General features: G+C 36.6%; 1 protein-coding gene across 1 annotated transcript in view; it reads left to right on the forward strand.

Annotated features, from left to right (window-relative positions):
* The window catches only part of USH2A (usherin), a 944914-nt gene that overhangs the window by 712508 nt on the left and 207596 nt on the right, over positions 1-24810 (forward strand). Inside the window, exons 48-50 of the mRNA XM_027871555.1 lie at positions 1336-1504; positions 11237-11458; positions 21350-21573. Of these exons, the coding sequence (XP_027727356.1) occupies positions 1336-1504; positions 11237-11458; positions 21350-21573 (615 nt within the window). The remainder of the gene's footprint in view (positions 1-1335; positions 1505-11236; positions 11459-21349; positions 21574-24810) is intronic.

Genomic DNA, 24810 nt, shown 5'->3' on the forward strand with positions numbered 1-24810 from the left:
GGTTAAATTACACACGTGAGCTATATAACTTATAATATCTAGTTGTAATAGGCAAAAAAAAAGGACATGTTGCTAAAGGGAGGAATCCCTGAATTTATCATTGAGACTGAGCTAATCTTCACTGAAAGATATAAAACATGGTCTTCAAGCCATGACCAGATGACCCCTTATTAGTATGCCATGTTGGGGATTCCTTTTCTGTATGCATGCATTGACCTAGATGGCCAATGAGGTCCCTCCCAACTCTCAAAATATATGATTTTTTTTTCATTAATTTGCCTAGGTTATTTGCCTCTGCCTATAAAGGTACAGCTTTGGATTTTTAATTGGAGAACTTATAATATTTGTGCTGGTAACTTTTTAGGAGTAAATAAGATACCATGCAAACTGACACTGTCTTTAAAAAGATGGGAACAAATGCCATATTTCTCTGCTTCTGTGATGAACTTCAGTAGAGTTCAAGGATTGTAGACTAAAGTTGACAATGAGCAAAAGGTGGGCAATGGACAACAACACTTAAAAACAAGAGTTTTCTGTCAAATGAATCTTTCATCTAGCCACAGGAAGCATACATTCTAATTAAAATAAACCATGCAGAGTAGAGATTTTCAGTGAGTATTCAGCATGATTTGTTATGTATACAGTATGTTATTCTTTCTGCCTACAAGTAAGTATGCAAATAATTATTTGATCATTCAAGCATATAATTTCCTTCCCAGTACCTAAAGAAAATCCAGAGTTAAAAGAGCTTTTCAAAATTCATTTCTATGTAAATTTTCTTTTTTAAAAAAATTGGTGCCCTGTGCTCTGTATACTCAAATTTATAGAAGTTTTTCTATGTTGAGACCACATTGTCTGATGATTATGGTTATAAATAAGGTTATAAGAACAATACTCATTTTCATTTTAAAATGAAACAAAAGAAACCTAAACATCAAAATGAAACATGATTTCCACAGTTACAGAGACTCTTTGTACTAAATGTCCAATCATTAATTTTTTTTATTGAAGAGTATTAAAGAGAACCATTCATCTACATATCTAAATCAGCTCTACATAGGAAGACAAAAACATTTAAAAGATAGTTCATATTTATAGAGTATTTTATTAGGGCAGCATAGTTGAAGGCTAATAGAAAAGTTATGTGCTATCAGATGCCATTTATTGAATCCTAATCATGTTGGAAAAACCCCAGTTTTAACAAAGTTGCATTATTATATCCCTAGTTTTCCCCTGTACTCTGATCAAGGGCATATGGGAAAGTTATTCGTATGGTTTTATGGGATAGTACCAATATGTTTAGTTGACATTTCTTATTTTTAAAAATACTTTCAGGTCTGTTGTGATGGAATTCTCTATGACCTCAAACCTGATTATGTTTGCTGTGAGGATAATTATATTCCATTTCGTCCTAATTCATCCAGAGTGTGTTGTGGTGGTTACATGCATGAGATACAACAGAAACATCAGTGCTGCTCAGGGTATTATACCAGAGTCCTCCCAGGTGAGAAAACAATTTTGTTAATCAATTATCTTTGGCATGGTGGGACAGAAAAAGCAAATGGATCCATAAATTCTATGGATCTACCAGAATCCCCCTTCCCCGCCCCCTGATCCATTTCAGCTGTTTTAAACAACTCTACATGAAACCAGAGCAAATAACATGTAGCCTGTCCTCCTCATTTTAATTCCATTTCTTCTTGCTTTACTGAAATGTGTGAAAGACTTTGAAAAGGAGAAATAAGGAGCTGGGATAAATATGCCATGTAACTGTATCTAGGTTCAAATACTTTGAAGGATATGTTACCTCATCAGCATAAACATTTTTTGTAAGTGAGTAAGATTGGAATCCCTCAATGCCTTCTCACCCTTTATCATTCTTGCTCAGATCTTCTTAAAAATCCCCCATACAGGATTTAACCAAGGTCCTGGAGGTCTCCCTTTAGGTCATTTAGCAATTGTGTATATTGGAGTAGTATTCAGATTGTCCATCTGCTATCCCTGGCTTTCCTCTCACGACTGACTGATCTTTCTCCAAATGTATGTGTCCTTGATGGTACTTTTATTCCACTTCTTATCATTGATAATTTCTGGCATTCTATCTATACCCATTGTATGTCTTTCCATAATTCATTTGTTCATTTTCATAAGTCATAATTTTGCTTCTTTGATTATCATGTTGGCATAGGATTTAGTGCCAAATAGCATCATTAGAGACTATTGGTGTCTCAAAGCTTGATTTTTATGTGTGTCTGTCAGGGATCAGTTTGGAATCATTAAAACTACAGCTCAGTTTTCCGAATGTAGCCCAACCTATATTCTTCTTCTTATCAAATTCTGGGCCTACCTCTTCCACAATATGTGTATTAATTGACTCATTCAAGACCACCCATGTAATTGTACATAATAACCAGAGCAATACATATACTTCATTTGGGTTAAATAATACAATGAAATACATCAAGGTGACTATTATTGACACAACTAGTTGCTCTGAAGAAATCCTTGCTGTAGAGACAAAACAAAATGGCACCAACCATTTCTTCATCTCATTTCACTGATAATTGCTGAATTTGTTCTTTCCAATTCTGTGGTGGCATATGCTATAATGTGGAGGGGGCTTTATGAACTTGTTCCCTCCTCTCGCCTACTGCCAAGCTCATGGCTGTAGAAATGGAACTGTCAGTTCCATACAGGATATTAGTGACATTACTACTATTAGTAGTGTAGGGATAGAGGCTAGACCTGTGATTTCACTGGAACGGGATGTTCTAGGATATGCCTAGATCAGTGAATGCCTCTTACCAATTCTATTCCTCACCTTCTCAACATCTTAACATCTTACAGAGCTGCAGAATACTGATGGGTTAAAAGAGTGCAGTTTTGGGGGCAACAGGGAAAGAGTAAAATAAATTCTCATAGAGATTTTCTTTTCAATTCTTGGTCATGGATTTCCCACCTAGTTCACTATTGTTCTCCTTTGTCTTTATTTGAAGAAAGAGAACTAACATCTAGTTGTGTTTATAAATCATAAGCCATAACCACACAGAAACTGTCCAGTGATGGTACTTAAGAATGCATTCCTAAACAGTGTTACCATGTTTGCATGTTTATTTAGGAAAGGTCTATTCCAGTCTTGCAAATATCCCCTCCCTTGCTGACATTGTAAGTAACACTATTTGTCCTGGCAGAGTTGTAGAGAATGTTGATTTGTTTTTTCTATGAGTGTTTTCTATCTACTTGATGCAAGACTGATTAGCATTAAAAATTGCTGGGGGAGAGGGGAGTTTGATAAGTTTTTAAGACTCTTTAGGAAGGGTCCTAAATATGTATATTGAATGACAATTAGAGTTATTATAATAACAGCAACTATTTACATAAAGCTTGTAGGTTTATAAAGCACTTTATGTATATTATCACATGTAATACTAAACACCACACTTGCAAACTAGGCACTGTATTATTATCCCAGCTTTACTTAAGGAAACTGAGCCTTAAAGAAATAAAATGACTTTCACAAAATCACACAGCCAATAAGTATCAGATCCAGAATTTTGGTCCGTATCTTTTGATTGCAAATCTAGCATTTGACCCACTATGAAATGTTTTTTTTTCCAAGTCCCAATTAATGTAAACTGTATCCCAAACATGGAAACAGCTAGGTTGCACAGTGGTTAGAGTGCCAGACCTGAAGTCAGGAAGAGTCATCTTCCTGAGTTCCAATCTGGCCTCACACCCTTACTAGCTGTGTGATCCTGGTCATGTCATTTAACACTATTTGCATCAGTTCCTCATCTGTAAAATGAGCTGGAGAAGGAAACAGTAAAATACTCCAGTATATTTGTCAAGAAAACCCCAAATGGTGCCATGAAGAGTCAGATACGATTGAAATGACTGAACAACAACAAAAAACCCCAAACATGATGCCAAAACATCTGAGCAATTCAATGGTTAAAGATCTTGGTCAAAATTACTCAAATTAGTTGAGTAAAAACTATTCGTATACAACTGGTTTGTATTTATAACTAATTATATAACTAAATTTTTTATTACATTAACCATAGTAGTTAGTTTCACCATAATACAATATAGACATAGCTATTGTGTATTAATTGAGAAATTGTCTTTACCTTGTGTGTCTTTTACAAATATTCAACTGGAACAAAATCAAAGAGTAAAACTGAAATATTATATCAGCTTCTTGAAAGCAGAGAATTTGGATTCTCTGGATTCTCAGAGTTAGAAGGTTTTTCCTGGGTTATTCATTCAGTGCATTAACTGAACATGAATTCTTTCTACAACAGCAACCCATTACATAACATTTTAAGGTATGAAGTAGATAATGCAAGTACAATCTTCACTTTGTAGAAGTAGCCCTGAAAGGTCATGACCCCACCCATTAGCAACTTATAAGTATGGCAGAACATCAACCTGATTCCAAATTCTTTGCTCAATCCACAATGCACACTGCCTCTCAGATCTCTCTAGTCCTTTCTCATGGCATCATTTCTGCACTACTTGCACTTTCCTCCTTTCCATTTCTCCACCCCTTGATAAATAAGTTCAGTGCTTCACTATTCTCTACACTCAAGTCTCTTATCCCCTTCTCCTGTGACCAGTCATGTATTGCCAAGATCCAAAGTTGAACAACTTCCATAAAACCAAGCTGACTGGGTCCACTACAAAGTTATGTTACATTATCTCAACTGGCTCTTCAATGAAGCAACACAATCCTTTTATAGTTCCAACGGATTCATTATCCCAATAACTACAGCAAGAAGTGTGAAACCTTTCTTACCTTCCTCAAACCTTCTGTGGGTCTCCTAGTCACCTTCTCAGCTGAGGACTTTACCTCATATTTGCCTGAAAAATGTTAAGGCTACTCACTGAGAGTTTTCTCTTTTCTCCTCCTCACCTCATCTCACTCACATGCTTTCTACAAATATTGTCTCCTTCATGCCTTTCTCTCATGAATAGGTAGCCCTTCTCCTTACCAAGTAAAATCCCTACTCTACACGTATCCTTGCTTCCATTCCATTCTGTCTTTTCTAGAAGATACCCACCTCTATCATCTCTACTCTTTCAGTAATTTTCATTTTCTTCCTATATATTGGCTGCTTCTTTGCTGCTTACAAACATGCCTACATTTTCCTCCTTCATAATAAATCCTCACCTGGTCCATTCATCTCCAGTAGCTGTTATCCTCAATCTCTCTGCCCTGTGCTAGATAAACTCCTTAAGAAAGCCATATACAACTGGTACCTTCATTTTATTTCCTCTTACTCTCTGAAGTCTCTGCAATTTGACTTCCAACTCCACCATTCAACTGAAACATCAACTCTCTAAAATTAACAATAATCTTTAATGACCAAATCTAATAGACTTTTCTTAATTTTCATCCTTCTGGTTTTCTGTGCAACTTTTGACACTATTGACCATTCTCTTCTCCTGGATATGTTCTCTCCTTTCTAAGTTTTAATGACACTACTCCCTCCTGGTTCTCCTCTTACTCATCTGACCATTTCTTCTCAGCTGCCTTAGCTGAATCTTCCTACAGGTCGTTCCCTTTAGGTGTCTCATGAGAATCTGTCCAAGATCCATTTCTCTTTCAGTTGGTTTACTCAAACGCTTTCATGGGTTCAGTTATCCATGTAGACAATTTCCTAATCTATCCATCCATCCCTAACCTTTTTCTTGACCTTCAGTTTCTAATTGCCAACTGCTTATAGGACATCTTGAAGTAGATATTTCATAGACATCTCAAATATGTACAAAATAGAACTTGTTATCTTTCCTCCCAAGCTCTGTCTTTTTCCTCCTTTTCCTATTATTGTCAAGAGCACCATGGACCATACATCATCCAGGCTCATAATCTATGTGTCATCCTCATTATCTCACTCAAATACACCCCATATATGTAATCTGTTGCCAAGTTCTGTCATTTCTACTTTTCTGATACCTATCATTTGTTCCCTTCCCTCCATATAGAATTACCCCTGTGTTTCAGATCCTCATCATGTCATGCGTGCACTACTGCAATTTCATTCTGATTGGTTCGTTGCCTTGCCTTGTTTTGTCTCTCCTTGCTCCATTGTATTGTTGACTCAGCTACCAAAGTGATATTCCTAAAGTATTAGTCTGATTATGTCACTGCCCTACTCAGTAAACTCTAGTGGCTTTTCGTTACCTCCACAATCAAATGACTTTTAAAGTTATCACCATGTTTTTACCTTTCTTTGTATTAGAGTGTTAACACAGTGCTTGACACATATGATTTAATAAATGCTTATTGAGGGATTTACTATGAGTAGCATCGGTAACTAGATTTAAATCTAACTTTTTAATTGTTTTTTTTCTTTTCCTTTCTGTTCAGTACTGTTCTACATAACATTAAAAGTCCTACAGTGTTGGATTTCTCCGTGTTTCATAATAGCTGAACATTTTTTTTCCATCTTGATTCACTAGAGGAAGGGGAGGACACATGTCTAGCCAAAACAATGTCAAATAGATAATTCAAGAGCTAACATTAGGTATTGCCAAAGCATCAAAGGGTTCTGAGCACAAGGAAATGGTAGGCAGAGCTAAAAGCAAAAAGTAGCTAACATGACTATTGTTAGTTTGTTTTTTTTATATAATAATTTCCCTCTTGTGACTTTTTTTTTCTTTTTTGAGTGCATTTTTTGATTTATTTCTTGTGGTACTGATGTGCTAAGGAGTAGCTAAATCCAATGGCAAGTTCTCCCTTATTCCTCTTTCTTGTTGGATTATCCTTTATTTTACCCTTGAGGAAATGGGATGTCCAAATAGGGTAACTTGCCCAAAGTCATATCTCTGGAAGACCTGAGATTAGAACACAAGTCATCTGACTATTTATACATTTTTTTTTCTCTTATATATACTGCCTTCAGGAAATTAATGTATATACTAGAAGTATTTGACTATTCTTCTTGTTTTTTCCCATTTAAATAGCACTAGAGAATAATAATTACAGGGTCAGGAATTAGGAGTAAGGGGCAAGGGAGACCTCTTTCTGAATTATCCTGAGTTTTCTCCTAAGAAAGGGGCCTGCCTGAAGGTTAGTACATTTAGTTCAATATCACATTGAAAATTTGCAGAGAAGTTACAATTCACAACTAACTTTTTCAGTCTCCAAAAAATTCCCTTCCTCCTTCCCTCCCTCCCTCAAAACAAGCGATTACTTCTATTAGTGTTGTGAGGTGTTATGCAAAGTGGTTTCTCTAACCTTTCTTAACCTTAAGGTAAAGTGTCAGTTTCAGAAACAAAAGAAGAATTTCTCTTTTTATTTTAAAGAAAGCTATTTTAAAAGTACTTTCCCCCCTAATCTTATTTACTTGAAACTCCCAAAGCAATAATTAAATGGACCTTGAAGGCCCATAGAAGATTTGGCATTAGGTGGTTAGTTACACAAACCTCTTTGCAAGTAATTTTCAGGTCAAGAGCTAAAGAAACTGCATTGCCCATGGGTTGCCACAGACTCCCTCTGCTCTGAGGCCTTTGAATTTCTGCCAAACCATTCAGCATACCCCAAGTTCCAGTTCCTTGTAAAGTGATTCATATATCACACTATTAGAATGCCTAGCATGATGTCATCAGAAAATGCCATCACATGGAAGAATCAGAGAAAGCATTTTGCCAGTCTCATTAATCTCAATGTACCGAAATGGTGAGATTATATTCTTTGACCTCTATCCTCATCCAATAGTCTATGTTAACTAGTTTAACACTGTTTACACCAGGAAAGAAAGCACAGTGACCTAAACCATCTTGTGTCTGAAAGCAATTCAGATTGCATCAGTGTTCTGCCTATTTGAGGCTGAGAACTGAGAAGGCATTTTGAAATCTGTAGATTTATCAGAAACTTGCTTAATAATATTTATTTCAGTGTGTTTTACACCTTCAATTTCTACCTCCCCTTCCCTTTAATTTCTCCCCCCCCCCCCCCCCACACACACCTTATACCAGATGACACCAGCATGAACAATGCTGGTCATTTTTCCTTTTTTTATATAAATATGCTAATAACCCCAAGTTAAATGTTAATGTGGGTCATTCTTTGATAAGGATAACAATTAACTGGTAAGAATGCATGGTAGCTTTCAGAGAGAAAACATTTTCAAGCCTGGCTTGGAATGGATCCCATTTTGAGAGGTTAATGAGAAGGTGAATGATCCTTTGTATCTTATGTCTAATAGCCCTTTAAAAAAATCAGTTTTAGTTCCCATTGATGTAACCCTCATTCCCTGTTATTAAGGTCTTTCTTCCATCAGTAACTAAATTAGATTCTGAGGAATTCAGGGAAATATGGCTCAAGTATCTAAACTGATGAATATCTTTTCATACTCAAGTTCTTCTTGCCTTTGTGTTGATTATTGCCTTTACCTGATAAAGATACATACATGGTATGCTCTAAGCATACACAATTCCTAAGCATTATTTAACAGGGTTGGCAGTACTCACACTCTGTTGCATCCTATGCTAAAGACATAAAGATTACCAGTCTGGGAAACTAGTTTCCCTTGCTGCTAAAATTCAAGCAAACTAATAGTTTCATCTAAGCTCTTCAAATGGAACATGCAAATTTAGCAATTTATACAGTAATGAGCTTACACATTTCAACTTCACTATCATCATAAAAAGTCTTTATTACAAAGGAAAGAAGGTGCGTCTTCAAAGTACAGGCTAGTGTTCGGTTCACTACACCTTCCACATAAAATTCAAATAATTTTTACCAATGTTTTTGCTTAGCATTCAAGGCCCTCAACTACCCGGTGCCTTATTTATACTACTTATTGTATTCTATGCTTCAAACACTGGATAAATATGCACACACGCCCCAAGTCATTCACTACCTTTTCTCGATTCAACCCTGTCATCCCCTCAAGCTATGGGACTTTATCTTTCTTCTCTTTCCTAGCAAAACTCCTAGAAAAAGTTATGTGCATATGTTGCCTTCATTTCTTCTTCTCACTTCTGGATTCCAGCCTCAAGGCGCTCTCCAAAGTAATCACTGATCTCTTAATTCCAAAATCCATGGCCTATTTTTAATCCCCATGCTTCTTAACTCCTCTGCAGCATTCAAAACTGGGAATTGTACCCTCCTCATAGTTACTTTCTCTTCAGTGAATTTCCATGAGTTTTCTTTCTTTTGGTATTCTTCTTACATGTGTGGGCAACCCTTCTCAGTTTTCTTTGTAAGATCTTCAACCATATCCTGCCCTGTGGATATCACCCAATGCTTCTTTTCCTTTTCTTTCTCTACCCTCCTTCATGCTTTTATCAGCTCCTTTGGGTTCAATTATTATCTCTTTACTGACACCTCACACATACACAGACACACACATACACATGCATTTTGGTATGTATTATATGCAAACAGGTATACAGTGCATATATACATGTATGTTACATGTGCATCTACATATGTACATACACATGTCCCTAGACACCTTACATATGTATTGCACACATGCACTTGTATATGTGTGTACGTGTGTGTTAAGTGTATATATTCTTGTGTTTGTGTCTGTGTGTCAGAAGCCCTATTCTCACATTTGAACTCCAGTCCCATATCACCAACTAAATTAATTGCTGTTAAGGTTTCCTAACTTTCCTAAACCTAGAGTTTCTTCTAGTCATCCAGATTTACCACACCTCTACTCTCTCCTCTCTCTCATCCTTCTCTATCCAATCTGTTGCTAGTCTTATTAGTCGAGCTCCATAATATCTCTCACATCTATCCTATTCTATCTATTCAGTTATCACCCTGAGTCAAACCCTTATCACCTCTCACCTAGACTGCTAAAAAAAAAAACCCTCCTAACTGAAATCCCTATTTCCAGTCTCTTCCCTCTCCAATCTTTCTTTTTATGCAGATGCCAAAATATTCTTCCTATAACACAGTCTGTCCATATCATTGTTCAGCTCAACAAACTTCAGTGGTTCCCTGTTGCTTCTTGGATAAAATACAAAGTCTTCAGGTTTGCTTGAACAAAGAAAAATTTTCTCAAGTTATTCTTTCTCTTTGTTACACATATCCCTAAGTTTGTTGCACACATTTTATATAATAAACATTTCAGCCCAAGTGATCTGCAGCTAAATGTTTCTCAAACTTGGCACTTCACCTCCTATCTGTGCCTTTGCCTTGAATGTCCACATGCATTGACTATACTCCTTGCTTACTTTTATAATTTCTAGCTTTTCTTCAAAGAATGGGCATTGTGCTACGGAATGTCTTTTCTGAATCTCTTACTTGTACATCTTCCTCTAGCTATTAGGTATATACTTATCTCTGAACATACTGTAGTCACATAATTGAATGAAAATCCCTTGAGGACAGGAAATGTTTTTAATTTAGTCTCTGTATCCCCAGAACCTAAGACAGGGCCTTGCATTTCCTTAGTATTTTAACCAATGTGGATTGGGATTGAATTGGATGGTTTTGTAAAGGGTCTGTGAACTTTTTTTAAATATAATTTGATAACTGTATTTCAGTAAAGCCTACCCTTTAAAGCCGAATTCAAATATCACCTCCTCTTAGAAATCATTCCCTTATTTGGTACTGACTTTACTCATGAACCACTTTTTTTTTTAACTAGACTTGTCATGTCATTGATATAGTCAATCCCTGGTGAGCAAAGACATTCTACCAATGAATTTTTCTCTATAACTTGCAGTTTCAGAGAATTTCTTGGAGTGCTGAGAGGTGATCTTACTTGCCTAGGGTCACATGGCCAGCATGTGTTAGAGGCAGGACTTGGAGGCAGTTTTTCCTTACTCCGAGATTGGTACTTTATCCATTATAATACATTGCCTCACATAGCATTTTATCTTATAACTCTTTAATTCATTTGTCTTGTAATACTTTATATTATTCTTACCTGTGTTTTCATCATATCCCCTTTCTAGACTATAAATTCCATAATGAAGGTATGGACTAAGGATTGTGTCTAGCATAATGTCCTGCAAACAGAAGAGACTAAATAAATATTGCTGTTGTTGTTGTTGCTTTAAGTTGCAACTCAAAAATCATGTTGTGATACTGTAACCCCAATAGGATGATGCTACTTCTTTTGTATTACAGTTTCTGCAAGATAGTAGTCCTTTCTGTCACTAGAGATTTGGGAAATGTCTTTGTTGTTTTCAAGGTGATATCATGACATCAAAGAGACAGATGTCTCTAATCCTCACCATTTTTGGTTTTATCCTACATCAACAGGCGAAATATGCTGTCTAGATGATGAACACCAAAGGGTTTCAGTTGGCATTGGGGATTCTTGCTGCAAGAACATCCCATACTCTACCTCAGGAAACCAGATCTGCTGTGCTGGGGTGCTGCATGATGGTTATCAGCAACAGTGCTGTGGTGGACAGGTGGTGAGCCAAGAATTAGTCTGCTGCGGTGGTGAAGAGGAGGGCAGGGCATATATCCGGCTTCCAGGTAATGTAGTCCTTTAATATGTATTTGTAGCATCATAGAATTTAAGATCTTGGGGACTGAGTCTAGTGCCACAACCCACTCACGCTACCCCCTGCCACTTTACTTATCAAAGAAGAAACAGAGACCTGAAGAACTGAGACTAACTTATTATTAAAATAAATATAAATAATAAAAGAGCCTCAGATCTGAGATTAGAATTCACAACCATGACTTTTCCCTGTGCTTTGTCAGAAATATACTAATATCAGAGCAGATGGATCTTTAATTTTTCTTAAGTAGACAACATGCTGTAGTGAAAGGAGAACTGTATTTGGAATCAACGCATTGGGTCTGAGACCTCACTCTTATTTGTTCTGCAACCTTGGCTAATTTGCTTGACTTTTTAAAACTTCTTTTTTTTAAATCTGTTAAATGACAATATTAATACCTGTCCTACCTACATCAGAGAATTATTATGAAGTTCAGAAATGATAATATATAACACGTTTGCTTTAATCTAAAAACTCCCATTGTATGTGAAGTCTTTTTCATATAGTCAAATGACAGTTCTCTCCATGCCACTTGCAGAATGCTAGTGTGTTCCTCCACTAATTTTTAACATAGAAGTGATAAGAACTGTCTTATATCAGAGCTGCCCACTTTAATGAAGATTTTTTATATACCCACAGAATCTTGGCCAGGTATTGGCAGCAGGCTGCCTAAGGAGGGGCAAACTGGCCAGGTTGGAAGAACAGATCCAATTAAACCTTTCATGTTGATCAGTATTAAGATTGTCCTGTGAGTGGTAAAATCAAGTCTCCAAAAAAAAGGAGGGGAGAAAGAATTTTAATATTAAAAACTACTTTAGGAGTAATCTAATTTAATCTGTAATTAATCAAGAATTACGTTTAAAACATCCCCAGCATGTGGAAGTCTAGCCTCTGCTTAAAGACCTCTAATGATGGGGAACCCACTATCTCCAATTGCAGCCCATTCCACTTCTTGTCAATTATAATTGTTATAATCCATTCTTTCTTCAAGCCTAAATTTGTCTCTTTTTAATTTTCACTCTTTGTTCCTAGTACCGTCTTTAGGTTCCAGGCAGAATCCATTTAATCCCCCTATCACATTGCAGCCCTTCACATATTTAAATACTTCTATAATGTCCTTTCTAAATATTTTCTCCAGGTTCAACATCCACTATCTCTTCAACCTAGCCCTCATTTAACGTGCTCTTTCATCTTTCATTGTTGGCCTGGTGGTCCTGTTCTGGAAGCAATCTAGTTGATATAGATCCTTCTGTTGCCAAGAAGTAAATCCAGAACTCTAGATGTGGCCTGGTCAGGAGAGTGGAGAGTTCTCATTCAGGACATTCTGTCCTTCAGTGTAACCCAGGAGAGTAATAATTTGGGGGATTTTGACTTTTTTTTAAATAAGTTTTTATTGCTGTTTTGTCTTTTTCATTACCGTATTATCCCATGTATCTGTTCTCCTTCCTCTCTCACAGTCATCCTGTATGACAATTTTTCTTAGATAGGAAAAAAACAAGCAGTCAGCACTACTGATCAATGCATCAGTGTCTTAAGGTCTTTTAGAATTTTGCCAGGATTAGACATCAATCTCTCACTTACAGTTTACAGCCTCTACTTTTTTCCCTTTCTTGCTGTTGTTTCATCATTTTCAGTCATGTCCAATCTTCGTGACCTCATTTGGGGTTTTCTTGGCAGAGATACTGGAATGGTATACCATTTCCTTCTCCAGCTCATGAGGCAAATGGGGTTAAGTAACTTGCCCAGGGTCACAAAGCTAGTAAGTGTCTGAGGCTGGATTCGAACTCAGGAAAATGAGTCTTTCTGACTTCAAGTCTGACACTCTATCCATTGCATCACTTAGCTGGCCTTTTCTCCTTTTAAAAGTCTAAAAATATGTAATGTGCAACACCTGTGGACCTCCCACCTCTACGAAGGGACAAGGTGAGGGTGTCTTCTCATTTCTTTTCATTCAAGTCCCACGTAATTTTTATAGTTTTGTTACATTTACTTTTAAGTTTTTGGTGAGTCATTTCTTTTTATTTATATTGTTGTAGTTACTATGTAGGCAGCTAGGTGACACAATGGATAGAAATCTGGGCCTGAAGTCAGGAAGACTCATCTTCCTGAGTTCAAATCTGGCCTCAGACACTTAGTAGGTATGACCCTGGGCAAGTCACTTAATCCTGTTTGCCTCAGTTTGCTCATCTATAAAATAAGTTAGGGAAGGAAAGGACAAATTTTTGCCAAGAAAACCCCAAATGGGATCGTGAAGTGTCAGACACAGCTGAAAAATGTCCAAACAACAATATTGTTTTCTTGCCTCTACTTACTGCATTCTGCATCAGTTCATACAGTTATTTAAATTTAAATATGCTATATTTACAGCATTACCCTAGTCTACTAGAGTCTACTTATTCTGCAAAAAAATTAGATTTAGCCTCATATGACTCCTTTTTTTGTCAAATGAAGCCATGCTGACTTCTAGTGACCACTGCTTCTGTTTCTAACGGGTTCACAAACCATCCCTTTACCAAGGCCTTCTAGAATTTTGCCAAGACTAGATGCCAATCTCTCACTTTCAGATTGCAGACTTTACTTTCTTCCTTTAAAAAAAGACATTCCCCTTTTTCCAGATGTATGCTACCCTTTCCTTTAAGATATTTCAAAAATTACAGTCCCTAAGTAATTACTTCTACAAGTTCTTTTAGTACCCTAGACTGTCATACATCTAGGCTTATTGACTTAAATTTACTGAGGTACACTTGATGGGACCTAGCCATCTTCTCATTATGCCAGGGTTCCATTGCCTTCTAATGATTTGTGTTCTTTTCTTATGAGTATTTCCAAGGAGATTATTCTCCATCAACCAGGAATAGTTAACCTATCTCTTCTTTGTTGTCCTTAATATTGGTCAAGAACTGCAGCATGATCTAGACCTTGGGAGTACTAACACAATTCTTATAGGACTGTGCTATTCTGTTCTATCCATCTTTAATTACTGGTCATTGCTTTTTTCTACATTTAAAAAAAATAAGTTTGGAAATTTCCCTACTCAATTTCCCTTTTCCTCTTTATTAGAACTATTTCTTCAAAAGCCATCAGAATTTAATTCTTGAGAGTTCTCAGGCATCCTTCTTTGTCCAAATTCTGTAATAATAAAAAAGAACATTGGCGCTTACATATCTTTTCTCTCAGATGTTCCAAATCTAATCTCTTTAAATTTAGATTACATGCCCAGATTTCTTCTACATTTCTATTAGGAATCTTATGGTAGAATGCTCATTTGCCCTTAAGTTTCATATCTTTTTGTATCAACAGCCAACTCTTCCTTGTTTATTGGAATAGGGTACAGAATAGTAGCTCCTTTCATCACTTTTTTAAGCTTTCCAAGAACTAAATGAGCATTAATCCATACATTTATCAGCCACTTTGATTTTGGTGAGAGATAGTTGAATTCTCTGGATAGCTGAATTCTCTTAACTCAGTCAATAATCAATAAACATTTATTAAGTGCTTATGTGTCAGGCACTGTGCCAAGTGCTAGGGATACAAGCATGAAAAAGAAACAGTCCCTTCCCTCAAGGATCTTAAAATCGAATTGGGGAAAGAAAACATACAAAACATAAATCTCTATAATATTAAGCTTCTATGATAGATTTGTTACCTGTTTTATCATTATTTAATTCTTCCTTCTAGGTGTATTCCAATATATAATCACAACAATACTGCTTATAATTTTCCCTCTGTTAAAACTCACCCAAATATTCCTCACCAAGACTCACCATTTGTTTTCTTGAATTATCCCATATGAGTACATTTGAATAGGTGGTGCTATTCCACCCTTTTTTGATCTATGCTCCTTTTGGATAAAGCATACACTTACAGAGAGAAGGAATATTCCAGTCATGAGTCTGAACCTATCATATCATAGTAATTAATATCTATGAAATCCAATTTGCCTTGAATTAGAATCTCTAGGTTGCCTTCTTTATTACCCATACTTTGAACATTTTTATACAGACCGATGAAGCCAGGGATTTTACTGTTAGCTCTCTTGTTGGCTATTGCCTCCTATGAATTTTGCTATTCTCCTTCCTATTACTCTCTTTGGTCTTAGGCTTATCAAATCTGTATGGGCAATTGTCTTCCCCCCCCCCCCCAACTCCCTTTTTATTAGGAAGACCTCTTGATTATTTATTGGCAAGATTCTAGACACAGATGTTTTGGCCAGTTCTTATTAGGTGTCTAGGACCAAGAACTCATCATCCTCATGCTCCTTTTCATATATTCTCTAGAACTAGGTAGTGGTTATCATATTTGACATTTCTTAGGAGGCTTTCCATTATAGCCTGGAAATACAATGAAGTTATCTTCTGTTGCTTGGGTCAGGTCATTAAGTAGTTATCTCAATATCCCTTATCAGAGAGTCACAAACTACCACTCCTTAACACTTCTTCCTCTTACCATTACCTTACTGGATGATCTCTCACCTAATGACACACTTATCTCCTTTTGGAGCACAAAAAACTTTCTTCTAGGGATAATCCAACTCTCCTCTAACCTCCAACCCCCATTCTTTATACCTCCTACATAGCTCCAACAGTTTGTTTCCTTCTTTTTCTTTGCATGTGCCACATAATCCCACCATCTAACTTTCTGTATGGGAGAAACTTTCCCTCTGCCTATCTTCTTTACTCCTTTCTTCCTCCTTGGAGTTTATTTTCCACTCTTCATCCTCCCTGATAACTTGTAGAATAGGAGAGGCTTTCTTCCTGTTCTTTACCTTTTTCCTCATTTGCACTCCCAAAGTTGAATAGAGACTTTAGTAGTGTACTCTGGAAACTATTTCTTTTCAGTTAAAAGAAACCAGGAAAAAAAGAAGTACTGTTAATTTAGCCACTCAGACCCCAGTGGTCACCACAGAAATTGCTCTTCAGTTGTCTCTGCAGATGCTTGAATTGGGGCTGATGTCCCCAAGACGTACTATCACAGAATGAATGACCATAACATGACTGAGTTTCTAAAACTGACTTGCGCCAGATCAGTAATTTGCCTTTTACCACAACCTCCTTCGTGTTATTGCAAGCAGAAAAGCACAATGAGGAAAAAAAAAAAACATATTGGGGCAAATCATACAGTATAATTAGAGAATATGAATAAAAGCATAGGTTTAGATAAATGAAATCATCTTTCAATCTGGTCCCTACCATTACCACTGCCACAATGTTGAGAGAGATCTTCTGTGTTTTCTTTAAATCACAGATTCTTGATTTGTTTTATGTCACGCATCCCATTGGCAGTCTAGAGAAGCCCTTAAATCCCTTCTTAGAACAATTTTTTAAATAAAATATATGGGATCACAAAGGGAATAAGTTTTATTGAAATATATATATATATATATATACATACAAATACATATTTATGTATATACCCAAACACACCCACCCGCACACACTCCAAATTCAAGGACTGCGAAGAACTCCATGCATTAGCTGGTGGTTAGCAGAAAGTTTCTGTAGATCTCTTCCTACCCCTCAGCCCCTCAGCCTCTGCTTATTATGATTGTTACTGAGTCTCTACTTTATTACTTGGGTAATAATTTTAAAATAAAACCTAGTGATGATTCATTTTATTCTGTTGATCCACCTGCAGTACTTGCTGCTTTTTCATATTTCCTTCTCTTCTTCATCTCTCAAAGACCACCCCCCCATCTTTGTGACCCTCTTCCTCCTAAACATACCCATGCCACATCTTCTGTGTGGAAATGTGAATCCAGCAGTAGTGCTCCTGAGCCAGGCCCTCTCTTGCTACATGGCATTGTGTGCCTGCCATGAGACTAGACTGGCTCGTAAAACATCTCTTTATGTACTTTATTACTTAAACTCTTTTATTTGCCTGCAGGAGCCCTTTAACAAAATCACATTGAATTGACTTTCTCACACCAAATCAAATCTCCCTGGTCCCAGTTCAGTTGTCTTTGTCAATATGTATTTTATAAATGGAGTGAATTAACAGATGCTGTTGGAACAGAAGTGCTGGGGTAGCGTTTATGTTTTTAGTGCTCTCTCTGGGCAGATGAGTTGTGTAGGAGTGTAATACAGGTATCTGGGGATGAAAGTCATGTTCTTCATTTCAGTGTATATGTATTCTTAACCATTTTCTTTGAATATATATTGTAAGATATTTTATTGTTCTTTTCTTTGAACATTGTTTATATGGCACTACCAATTATACCCCTAATCTTGGGATAGACTTGATGACATCTCTTGGTATTAAAGAATGAACATTACAGCCTTTCTATCATTCGTAGAGGTTGGCAAAGAAGACAGGGTGTTGTTTTTGTTTTTGTTTTTGTTTTTTAAGTAGCCTGTGTGAAACCAGGCATTGTGCATATTTAGAATATGTTACCTCATCATTTCTGTGGCGAATTCTGAAAATACTATGGCTGGGGTTTCTTTATTGCCATATCATCCTGAATTTGACTTCTTACCTTGTCTAGTAGTGCCTCCAGGATAAATAGTTCCTATTGTTTAACAAAGGTGTAAGATACAATAAGAGGGCGCCTGGGGATTTTGCAAGCTGGGATTTGTTGCTAACTGAGATCCCATTGTGTAAAAGTCATATTGAAAGAATATTTTCTGGGAATATTTTCATGTTAAGGAATGAGTTTTTGAAAACTGTAATGGATAACTATTTTTTTAAAGGTTGTAATATATCTTTTTGGCATTTTTAGCATTCCTCATCCTCCCACCCCCAAACCTTGGGGTAGTGATGGTGGCGACCAGAGACATCTACTGGTGTAGGCAAGCACGAATATCATTCCATACTTTTTTGGGACAATTTTCGAAGTATGAAAGACTAGAAGTCTCAGCTACTTTTCTTCTTTTTTCCCTAAGAAATTATGGCTTAGGCTGATACTTCCATGTTACAGGTGCTCTCCAATCTCACAATATTTAAATTGCTCCTATAGCCATACCTGAACTCCCCAGAGGTTGCTTGTCTGGGATCTTAGTTTTGTTTGTTTTTAATTTTTAATTGTTTTTTTTTTTGTTTTGACTTGGAAGTAGAGGCTTTATAATTCTCATTCTTCCTTAAAATATATACACATAAATATTTTTTCTTTCAGATTTAATCATCAGCCAGCTGTGTTTGTAAATTCCATTTCAGAGCTGGACATTAAATAATTGTTTGTGAGGGAGGGCATGGAGCCCATGCTGTGAGTTATAAATCCTTCTCTATACTGTTTTCTCATTGGTGTTCAATGTACTGCAAGTCTCTCAAAGAGAGTCAGTATATTTTGGCTGATCTGAAAATGAAACAGTAATTCAATGAATACTTATCACTAAAATAAAATCTACAACTTGTTCAGAAATATTCTGTATCTGTGCAAATTTAATGAAGAGACTTTGGAAGAATGGATCAATCTATCAATAATACATGACCTATTTTGTTTGTCTTCGGGCACATTTAAATTTGTGCATTCTCAGTGTCAAAGTTCAGGAGTCAAGTGCTACATGTGATAAATTAGGTAGGGGTCAAAAGTTATTGCAATGCAGTTTCGAAAGATTGTCTGTCTCTGAATTTGCAGCTCATTCATGCTGAAGTGATGCACTATGGGAATTACTACCAAACTCTGCTCTGCAACATCTGCTCTCCCTAAGTGAGTTAGTGCACGTCAGACATCTTTATGTCAGAATATTGCAGTGATGGATGCAGTCCTCAGAAAATGCTGCATAAAAATCTGGTGTGCCGTTCTGGCCATTAAGTGAAATTACTATTTAAATTAATGGCACTGTCACAGTTTATCTGTGCAAAGAATGAACGCTGATTAGGGTATTAAGTAATTAGCAATTTATCACACTGGAACAAGGTTGATAATAATTAAAGAAGTAATGGTTTACCAAAGAAACTAGAAAGAGAGTCACTTCTTGTTATGTGAGTGAAATCTTGGCTGAAAAATTAAATTCCCTTAAACGAAGATGAAGCCCTTTGTGGAAGAAAGCATTTTTTTTCCAGTATAAAAACAGTTCATTATCAAAATTTTAGTTGGCCTGTCAAAAGTCCCTCAGAGCTATCAGATGGTTGGTTATGAGTTTCAAATTAGGTCAGTGTCTGCATTTTGATTTTATACTTAAAACATGTTGAAGCTATAGAGTAATTTGAGGTAAAAATGTATTCTACTCTCTGAAAGGCCAGTTTTCACATTTTGATTGCTGTTTAAAATAGTAACACGTATTGTTATAAGAAAACTGCTGGAGAAAATGACAGTTAGGGAATCCAAGGTTGTATTTGAATGTCTGATTAGAGGATAGCTGAGAATTGTCCAAAAAAAAAGAATGTAGGTCGTAGGTTTTTTCTGTCTTATTTTCTACTATAATCAAAGCTCAAGCAGCAGAGATAATCCCACTATATATGTTTGTCAAAGAATTCTTCTTATTTATTAAAATCGCCAAAATCATCACCTAAAATCCTAAGAAAAACAACCAATTTAACTTTAAACTCATCAATTCTTTGAGTGATTAATAAGCAAAGTCCTGCATGAATGTGTTTAAAGTTATATGTGATGTAACCTTTCAGAGACCTGTTAGTTGAACTTGACCTAAACCAGAACTCGGAGTCGAACCTGTGGCTGCATTTGTTCTGAAATAAAAGCATAAAAAGAGATGAAACAGCAAACTTTAAAGATAAAAGATGCAAAGTGTTTTCTTTAGGAATGTGTGGAGAGTTTCCTTCTTTAAGAACTATGACCAGCCACAGCCTCCCTCTGATGATAAGAGATAGACTTCCCCAGTGAAGAATGCAACCCCTTTCTGCCTATTTATACTGGTTGATTCTTGTCCATGACTTGTCCATATCCTTCATAGAGTTTTTACGTAACATGATGGAGGCTTCTTCTGCACCTTGTAATACAATAATAATTATTAACAATGATGATAATTTCAACAAAATGCATACCTCATTTATCAAATTTATTGTTGTCACATCCTTCTGATCTAGATCTAATATAGTAGAACTATAAATTACGTCAGATTTTAAGTGTCAGTCCTCTACCCATATCCTGGAACAGAGGCCTCTCAATTACTTGCTTCATCTAGCCCTCTATTGATATGTTTCTATCATGTCTGTTCTTATTTACTTAAATATTTAATCATGCTTAAGTGACATAAAACCAACCAGTTGATTTGGCCAGTTCACAGTTGAGTCAATCCAGGAAAAAGAATAGTCAAATCATTTCTTTGACTGAATTATCCAGTTCATTCTGTCCAATGATCAGTCTCGTAAAGCTCATGTGGACACAGACTTTTCATGTATATATACTCCCATCTATCTTGCTAGACTGTAGTTTTCTTGAGCTCAAGGGTTATGCTATTTCTAGTTTCCTCTGAATCACCTATCCCCAATGTTAAGTTGATCTAAATCTGGCACTCCACGTGTTCCTTCTGCCTGGCCTAAGAGCAAATCTTTTTATGTTCAGATGGTTGTTTCCTTCTCTCCATTCCACTAGTTACACTACTGATTTCTAGACTTTTTTCTTTGTAGTCTAGTGAGCCTTTTGAAATAAACCCATTTGAACTTGGTCACTCCATTAAAGGTGGATTCTTTGATAGAGATCCAGAGTTTTTATTTATGGAGTATTGGAATTTGAATGAGCTGAGAGATTTCACCAGACTTCTGTATTCCTGAGTTAATTTTTACCCCATGTATTTCATAAAAAGGGTCCTTCATTCACCTTTCAAGCACATTTGTAGCTGAATGCTACTTTGAGCATTGCACCATTTCAGCAACTGCCTGACTTTGACATTTTTATGCTAAACTTTATTACAGTCTCAGTTTTCTTCTTTTTTATTTCATATTCATATATAATGTTTTATTGTTGCAGAGATGTTCTGTTGTGGGCAGGATTATGTGAATATGTCAGATACCATATGCTGCTCAGCTTCCAGTGGCGAGTCTAAAGCACATGTTAAAAAGAATGACCCAGTGCCAATAAAATGCTGTGAGACTGAACTTATTCCAGAGACCCAGGAATGCTGTAATGGAGTTGGATATAATCCTTTGAAATATGTTTGCTCTGACAAGATTTCAGCTGGAATGATGATGAAGGTAATTGATAGAAAACCTCTCAGAGGCACTGGTTTGACAATGGAAAGAGAAATACATTGTTCATAACTATTTTTCTAAAATAGGAATATAAAAACTCCTGTGTGCATTATTCATTTTCACATTACATCCATATTAATACCAAATGAGTTCACCGTGATTGATGTTATTGCAATGAATTCTAAAGGAATTAATAATGATTAGCTGTGTCTCTAAAGCTTTTCCCAGCACTTCAGATTAGCGTAGAACCTAAAACTCTGCATGCCAAAAGGGCCAGCATAAATAGCCTGCTGCCATTGTGTGACTACTGTTTAATTCCCCATGGGATATCTGAAGGGGGATAGAAGCTGGTATGTCATTGGTTTGCTGTTGAAAGATGTCCTTCTTCCACCAACACCTCCTCACCCCCACTCCTTCCAATTTGTTCCACTTCTTCATCTTGATAGAGACCTTCAATCCGATAAATTCACTTAGTTACATTTATATTATATTCCTTGAGACAGAGCAGAATGGACCAGCATCTCTGTCAACTGAAAGAGTGAAAGGTGCTATTGGTCTAATCATTTATTTTTATGTGCTGTGATGCTCCACATACTCCCGTGTCCTGTTCGTTAGCATTAAAATTGACCCAGCACTCCAGTAACATAATGTTTAAAGGAAGGGATCTCAGATATGAAAAGACTATCAAGCTCCCCAATAATTTATGATCACTACTACTAAAATGCCTGCATTGGTCAAAGACAGTAGGAGAGATCTTGCTGGATGAGTAAGCTACAGACTCTCGGGTCAGTAGCATGTCCTTTGGGATGTGAATTAACTCTTTCATAGAACCAGTGCACCAGGGAGTACTCTCAAGTAATGAATATCTAGGCTAAGACCTCAGAGGGTATGCAAGAAATAATCCAAATTCATTTCCATTCAACAAACATTTATTAAGCCCTGTACTTCACACTGTCATCGTTGTTGTCTTTGTTGTTGTGTTGTGTTGTTGTTGTTGTTCAGTAAAGTCCAGCTCTTCACAACCCTGTTTAGAGTTTTCTTGGTAAGAGTACTGGAGTGGTTCGACATTTCCTTCTCCAACTCATTTTTCCAGTTGAGGAAACCCAGGCAAACAGGGCTAAGTGATTTGCCCAGGGTAACACAACTAGTACATCTCTAAGGCCAGATTTGAACTCAGGAAGAGGAATCTTCCCAATTTCAAGCCCAATGCCCTATCCACTGCACCACCTAGCTGACTGGGTGGAGGTGGGGGAGGTAAAAAGATAACTAAGTCATAGCTACCATGGACTTTACAATATAATAAGGAATCAACTAACTTTATAGAAGGCCAAAACCACAAGAAAGAGCACTGAAGTGGGGAGGCTGAATTTGAATTTGGCATCACTGGACTTAGGCTTAAATCCCAAGTCTTCCACCCGTGTGGAAGCATTTCACCTCTCTGGGTCTCAGTTTCCTCATCATTAAATGAGATTCAGACTAAATAATCTCGAGATCCCTCCCACCCTAAAGTTACGATCCTATATATTTTGAGTAAGTAACTAGGTGACATAGTAGACAGAGTGCTGGAGATGGAATAAGGATGATCTGAGTTTGAATCTTGCCCCAGATATGTATTAGCTGTCATGTCCCTTAAAGTGTCTGAGTCTCAATTTCCTTTACTGTAAAATGGGAATAATAGTCACGCTAACTTCACAGAGCTGTTGTGAGGCTGAATTAAGATAATATATATAAAGGGCTTTGCAAACTACAAAACACTACATAAATGTGAGCTATTATTGTAATTGATCTGACTTGATTATAGGATTGAATAAAAATAAGCAATAAAGTAGACTCAGCTTCATAGTCTGGGACTATACAAAGCCTTTTCCCCTCAATGTTTGACCCAGAATGTTTTACTTGCCATCCTGTATTTCTTGTCTTCAAGAGACTGTTGAATGTGAATGCTTCTCACTCACTGACAGTTAATTGGGAGACTTTGTAAGAGAAACTTCCCATAAAATGACAGATACTTGAAAAAAAAGTTTAAAAAATCATGGTTTGGTACACAAGACATTACCACCCACATCTGTTTGTAACAATTTATTTCCTACTAACATCCTTTTCATGGTTATATGAACCAAGCTCCAGATTTTAGTTTCAGGTTAGTGCTATCCTCTCCCTTCTTCAAATATCACAATAAGATGGATGAAGAATCTGTGGTTAAGCTCTCACAGTTGTCTTGTTGTAGAAAGACTATGGTAACATCATAATCCCTTTTAAGATATGGCTTTATTTTGTCCTCTGTTGAGAAATGCCTGTGAGCTGGTCAAAACCAGTTTGATTTTTAGGCCTTGGTCCCCAGAATCAAGTATGCTGAGATTTAACTGACCCAGAGAACTAGGCATGGGCCCCTTACCCAGTCATTTCATTGCTGTGGCATGTTTAGAATTAGGGTGCTTGGTCTCAGCCCCTCGTTATCTGTTCTTTATTGTAGTACTCAAAAAATATGCCAATTTCCATGATCTAGACCAGAGGCATCAAATCCTCAGTTAGAAAACTCTTGAGGGCAGCTAAAGCAGATTGAAATGTAATTGGGAAATGTTTAACAAAATAAATAAAAAATCAGTACATCATATTTCTGTTTGAGTTTGATACCACTGGTCTAGACGACCCCACTTCCCTTCTCCACTGACAGCGGTCCCTATGAGTGCCATATCAGTTCTTTGTCTAAAACTCTATGTATAAAGTTTGAGCTCTGAGTAGCTTTGGGGCCTGAGATCAGAGTATACAGCTTGTTGAGCATCTGAGCCATGAGTCTGCTGGTAGAGCTAAGGATACTGTGTATAGGGGAAAGGGAGAGGGGAAAAAGGGAGAGGGATGGGTTGTATACTCCCTCTTTGAGGAAAATTTCCCTCTCCTTTTGACCTGTAATACCTGGGCAGGACAAATAACCAATATTTTATGTGATAGAGATCTTTCCAAGAAGTTGAATGTAAATCAATTTTTAAAAATCAAATTATATCTTAAATATACAAGGAGAGCTCATTATTTAAGCAAGGCAACCTGGGCCTCATTTTATTCACCTGTAAAAGGAAGGGATTTTACTAGGTTGTTTCTAGTTCTATATCTATGAACCTATAACAGAAAAAAAAAATAGATGAATCCATTTGTAATGTAAATAATCATTCCTAGTCCATACATCCAAATTTTAATATATTGAGATTTCTTAAGATAAGGCTCACCTATATCTACCTTAGTTAT

Source organism: Vombatus ursinus, unplaced genomic scaffold, assembly GCF_900497805.2.
Source record: "Vombatus ursinus unplaced genomic scaffold, bare-nosed wombat genome assembly UNPS02014798.1, whole genome shotgun sequence".
In the NCBI taxonomy this organism is placed as follows: Eukaryota; Metazoa; Chordata; class Mammalia; order Diprotodontia; family Vombatidae; genus Vombatus; species Vombatus ursinus.